This window comes from Oncorhynchus masou, chromosome 24 (genome assembly GCF_036934945.1).
Source record: "Oncorhynchus masou masou isolate Uvic2021 chromosome 24, UVic_Omas_1.1, whole genome shotgun sequence".
Taxonomy (NCBI): domain Eukaryota; kingdom Metazoa; phylum Chordata; class Actinopteri; order Salmoniformes; family Salmonidae; genus Oncorhynchus; species Oncorhynchus masou.
Window position 1 is genome coordinate 8432584 of NC_088235.1, and position 6000 is coordinate 8438583.

Sequence of the window (6000 nt, forward strand, 5' to 3'; positions counted from 1 at the left end):
CCTACATTAGACTGTAGCCCAGTCCTACATTGGGCTGTAGCCCAGTCCTACATTAGACTGAAAGAGTGGCTGTAGCCCAGTACTACATTAGACTGAAAGAGTGGCTGTAGCCCAGTACTACATTAGACTGTAGCCCAGTCCTACATTAGACTGTAGCCCAGTCCTACATTAGGCTGTAGCCCAGTCCTACATTAGACTGTAGCCCAGTCCTACATTAGACTGTAGCCCAGTCCTACATTAGACAGAAAGAGTGGCTGTAGCCCAGTCCTACATTAGACTGTAGCCCATTCCTACATTAGACTGTAGCCCAGTACTACATTAGACTGTAGCCCAGTCCTACATTAGACTGTAGCCCAGTCCTACATTAGACTGTATCCCAGTCCTACATTAGACTGTAGCCCAGTACTACATTAGACTGTAACCCAGTCCTACATTAGACTGTAGCCCAGTACTACATTAGACTGTAACCCAGTCCTACATTAGACTGTAGCCCAGTCCTACATTAGACAGAAAGAGTGGCCGTGTGAAACCCCCTTCTTTTCTTTGTTTTTCATTGTAAAAGGGTCTCAGTCAATCCCAGTCACATCCAGTTTTCTGTCATTGCTGCAATTAAGTCAATTAAGAGACCGCTGATGAATGATTCAGGTCAACATCCCAGAATAGCACCCTAATCCCTTGTTTAGTGCCCTGCTTTTGAGCAGGGGCCATTGGGCACTGGTAAAGAGTAGTGCACTAAACAGGAAATAGGAATTCATTTGGGACACACCCACTAATGTCTCTGTCGTCTAAAGACAATTAAAGGGGATCGTTATAAGACGAACAAAACCCCTCCCCCCTTTTTTTCATGCTAATTTAAATATTTAACAGTTTCAATAAAGTCTAGACTATGACATCATGTCTTCATTTAAAGACCGACACTTTTTTCTCCCTTTTGTCTCCTGTTGTTGTCGTGGTTACCCTTTCAAAAAAGTACAGCCTGGTAATTCTATACCCTTTTGTCTCCTGTTGTTGTCGTGGTTACCCTTCAAAGATGTACAGCCTGGTAATTCTATACCCTTTTGTCTCCTGTTGTTGTCGTGGTTACCCTTCAAAGATGTACAGCCTGGTAATTCTATACCCTTTTGTCTCCTGTTGTTGTCGTGGTTACCCTTTCAAAGATGTCCAGCCTGGTAATTCTATACCCTTTTGTCTCCTGTTGTTGTCGTGGTTACCCTTTCAAAGAAGCACAGCCTGGTAATTCTATACCCTTTTGTCTCCTGTTGTTGTCGTGGTTACCCTTTCAAAGATGTACAGCCTGGTAATTCTATACCCTTTTGTCTCCTGTTGTTGTCGTGGTTACCCTTTCCAAGATGTACAGCCTGGTAATTCTATACCCTTTTGTCTCCTGTTGTTGTCGTGGTTACCCTTTCAAAGATGTCCAGCCTGGTAATTCTATACCCTTTTGTCTCCTGTTGTTGTCGGGGTTACCCTTTCAAAGATGTACAGCCTGGTAATTCTATACCCTTTTGTCTCCTGTTGTTGTCGTGGTTACCCTTTCAAAGATGTACAGCCTGGTAATTCTATACCCTTTTGTCTCCTGTTGTTGTCGTGCTTACCCTTTCAAAGATGTACAGCCTGGTAATTCTATACCCTTTTGTCTCCTGTTGTTGTCGTGCTTACCCTTTCAAAGATGTACAGCCTGGTAATTCTATACCCTTTTGTCTCCTGTTGTTGTCGTGGTTACCCTTTCAAAGATGTACAGCCTGGTAATTCTATACCCTTTTGTCTCCTGTTGTTGTCGTGGTTACCCATTCAAAGATGTACAGCCTGGTAATTCTATACCCTTTTGTCTCCTGTTGTTGTCGTGGTTACCCATTCAAAGATGTACAGCCTGGTAATTCTATACCCTTTTGTCTCCTGTTGTTGTCGTGGTTACCCTTTCAAAGATGTCCAGCCTGGTAATTATATACCCTTTTGTCTCCTGTTGTTGTCGTGGTTACCCTTTCAAAGTTGTACAGCCTGGTAATTCTTTACCCACGCACCACTGCGAACGGGTTTATTTGACTATGTTTTCGACTACTCACACACCCGTTAAAGACCCGAGTGGCCGATAAAGTAAAATAAACCAATCACATTTTAGTGTAGATAAAATGCAAGTCGGGGAGGGCGGGGTCTCTTTTCACATGCTCAGAGACAGTGGATATGTGTACTGGTATGTCGTCTTACGGAGCTTCACACTTGGCAAAGGATCCCTTGGAGTCCTTCCCACAGTTCCCGTAGGGATCTCCTGCCGAGTTGACTCTCTCAAAGCAGATCCCTGGGGCGGGCTTGGCTCCTATCAGACATGGGGGACATATAACATCAGAGACAGACTGTAACTTCTCGGCCTTATCTGGTTTCCTCACAGCCTCCTCTCCTCGAGGCTCCTCTCCTCCTTCTCGAACCCTTTGGGGAGGAGCGGATTCGAGGCTCCTCTCCTCCTTCTCGAACCCATTGGGGAGGAGCAGATTCGAGGCTCCTCTCCTAGGACCTTGCGTCATGTGTTTTGAGAGAAGAAGACAAGTATAGAGGTTGCCAGCAATCCAGGCTAGGGAAATCTGAACTCAGAGTGGAACATCCCTCAGTGTTGTACAACAGCAAAATAATCTGAAGTCAGACTAGAACATCTCTCAGTGTTGTACAACAGTTTTCCCTCCCAACCTGTAGGGGACTCCACTCTCCACAAGGTTTGCAAAATGACAGTAATTTTCCCCAAATTCCCAGGTTTTCCAGAAATTCTGGTTGGAGCATTCTGGATTTGCTGTTTATTCACTCCTACTTTTAAAATTTGTTTTATTTATTTATTTGACCTTTATTTAACCAGGTAGGCCAGTTGAAAAACAAGTTCTCATTTACAATTGCGACCTGGCCAAGATAAAGCAAAGCAGTGCGACACAAACAACAACACAGAATTACACATGGGATACTTGCAAGAGACTTCCCACCAAGATGTGTGGTAAACCTGGGATGTTTTTGGGTGAGAGTGAACAGAATGTTGCATCCCTGTTCTATACTCACCCTGGCCCCAGAGAGTGATCAGACCCTGTTCTCTACCTACCCTGTCCCCAGAGAGTGATCAGACCCTGTTCTCTACCCACCCTGGCCCCAGAGAGTGATCAGACCCTGTTCTCTACTCACCCTGGCCCCAGAGAGTGATCAGACCCTGTTCTCTACTCAACCTGTCCCCAGAGAGTGATCAGACCCTGTTCTCTCACTACCCTGATCCCAGAGAGTGATCAGACCCTGTTCTCTACTCACCCTGATCCCAGAGAGTGATCAGACCCTGTTCTCTACTCACCCTGTCCCCAGAGAGTGATCAGACCCTGTTCTCTACTCACCCTGTCCCCAGAGAGTGATCAGACCCTGTTCTCTACTCACCCTGACCCCAGAGAGTGATCAGACCCTGTTCTCTACTCACCCTGTCCCCAGAGAGTGATCAGACCCTGTTCTCTACTCACCCTGACCCCAGAGAGTGATCAGACCCTGTTCTCTACTCACCCTGTCCCCAGAGAGTGATCAGACCCTGTTCTCTACTCACCCTGTCACCAGAGAGTGATCAGACCCTGTTCTCTACTCACCCTGACCCCAGAGAGTGATCAGACCCTGTTCTCTACTCACCCTGACCCCAGAGAGTGATGCACTGCTGCTCGTGTGTCTGGCAGATCCCATTGTAGCAGTGTCCGTCAACGTTGTGACAGGCGTGCCCGTCATGCAGGTACACATTAGCAGGGCAATGGGGGTTGGCACCGGTACAGAACTCTGGCAGGTCACATGAGTTACTGGAATCCCTGCACGGGGTGCCCGCTGCTTTCAGCTACAGACAGGTAGGCGGGCAGATAGACAGGCACACAGGCAGACAGACAGGCAGACAGACAGATAAGGAGGTGAGGCCTTGAGAGGCATGAAGTCTAAGAGAAACAGAGGAGGACAGACTACTTAGCTTACCTACTACTAACCCTACCCATTACATATGATTATAGCTTATAAATCAACTAGCCTAGCTACTACATATGATAATAGAGTATCAAACAACTAGCCTAGCTACTACATATGATTATAGATGATCAAACAAACAACTAGCCTAGCTACTACATATGATTATAGAGTATCAAACAACTAGCCTAGCTACTACATATGATTATAGAGTATCAAACAACTAGCCTAGCTACTACATATGATTATAGAGGATTAAACAACTAGCCTAGCTACTACATATGATAATAGAGTATCAAACAACTAGCCTAGCTACTACATATGATTATAGAGGATCAAACAAACAACTAGCCTAGCTACTAAATATGATTATAGATTGTCAAACAACTAGCCTAGCTACTACATATAATTATAGATTGTCAAACAACTAGCCTAGCTACTACATATGATTATAGAGTATCAAACAACTAGCCTAGCTACTACATATGATAATAGAGTATCAAACAACTAGCCTAGCTACTACATATGATTATAGAGTATCAAACAACTAGCCTAGCTACTACATATGATTATAGAGTATCAAACAACTAGCCTAGCTACTACATATGATTATAGAGTATCAAACAACTAGCCTAGCTACTACATATGATTATAGAGTATCAAACAACTAGCCTAGCTACTACATATGATTATAGAGTATCAAACGACTAGCCTAGCTACTACATATGATTATAGAGTATCAAACAACTAGCCTAGCTACTACATATGATTATAGAGTATCAAACGACTAGCCTAGCTACTACATATGATTATAGAGTATCAAACAACTAGCCTAGCTACTACATATGATAATAGAGTATCAAACGACTAGCCTAGCTACTACATATGATTATAGAGTATCAAACAACTAGCCTAGCTACTACATATGATTATAGAGTATCAAACAACTAGCCTAGCTACTACATATGATTATAGAGGATCAAACAACTAGCCTAGCTACTACATATGATAATAGAGTATCAAACAACTAGCCTAGCTACTACATATGATTATAGAGTATCAAACAACTAGCCTAGCTACTACATATGATTATAGAGGATCAAACAACTAGCCTAGCTACTACATATGATAATAGAGTATCAAACAACTAGCCTAGCTACTACATATGAGTATAGAGGATCAAACAACTAGCCTAGCTACTACATATGATTATAGAGTATCAAACAACTAGCCTAGCTACTACATATGATTATAGAGTATCAAACAACTAGCCTAGCTACTACATATGAGTATAGAGGATCAAACAACTAGCCTAGCTACTAAATATGAGTATAGAGGATCAAGCAACTAGCCTAGCTACTACATATGAGTATAGAGGATCAAACAACTAGCCTAGCTACTAAATATGAGCATAGAGGATCAAACAACTAGCCTTGCTACTACATATGAGTATAGAGGATCAAACAAACAACTCCAACTTTAAGGCATATTCCCCTTTTGATACCACTATGTATTTAAGCCATTTTGTGTGTGTGTGTGTGTGCTTGCGTGCGTGCGTGCGTGTGTGTGTGTGTGTGTGTGCTTGCGTGCGTGCGTGCGTGTGTGTGTGTGTGTGTGTGTGTGTGTGTGTGTGTGTGTGTGTGTGTGTGTGTGAAACAGGACCCCTTCCCTGTGTAAATAAAGATTGAAGAAGATGTGAGTTTAAATGAGGGCTGTTGGCCAGCCGGTCAGTCAGTCTCCTACCAGGCAGTCATGACAGCACTGTCCGTGAGCACACACAGCATCACCCTTCAGAGTACAGGTTGTAGAGTTACAGCACGGGTTCATACACTCCTGGAGAGAGGAGAGGAGGAGAGGGGGAGAGGGGAGAGAGAGGAGAGGAGACAGGGGGAGAGGGGAGAGGGGAGAAAGAGGAGAGGAGAGAGGGGGAGAGGGGAGAGAGAGGAGAGGTGGGGAGAGAGGAGAGGTGGGGAGAGAGAGGAGAGGAGAGAGGGGGAGAGGGGAGAGGGGAGAGAGAGGAGAGGTGGGGAGAGAGAGAGAGAGAGAGAG

General features: G+C 44.4%; 1 protein-coding gene across 1 annotated transcript in view; it reads right to left on the reverse strand.

The window, feature by feature from the left end:
- LOC135513380 (disintegrin and metalloproteinase domain-containing protein 12-like) overlaps positions 1-6000 on the reverse strand; it is a 280995-nt gene that overhangs the window by 71072 nt on the left and 203923 nt on the right. Inside the window, exons 13-15 of the mRNA XM_064936305.1 lie at positions 5695-5784; positions 3637-3832; positions 2206-2314 (exon numbers count right to left, since the gene is read on the reverse strand). Of these exons, the coding sequence (XP_064792377.1) occupies positions 2206-2314; positions 3637-3832; positions 5695-5784 (395 nt within the window). The remainder of the gene's footprint in view (positions 1-2205; positions 2315-3636; positions 3833-5694; positions 5785-6000) is intronic.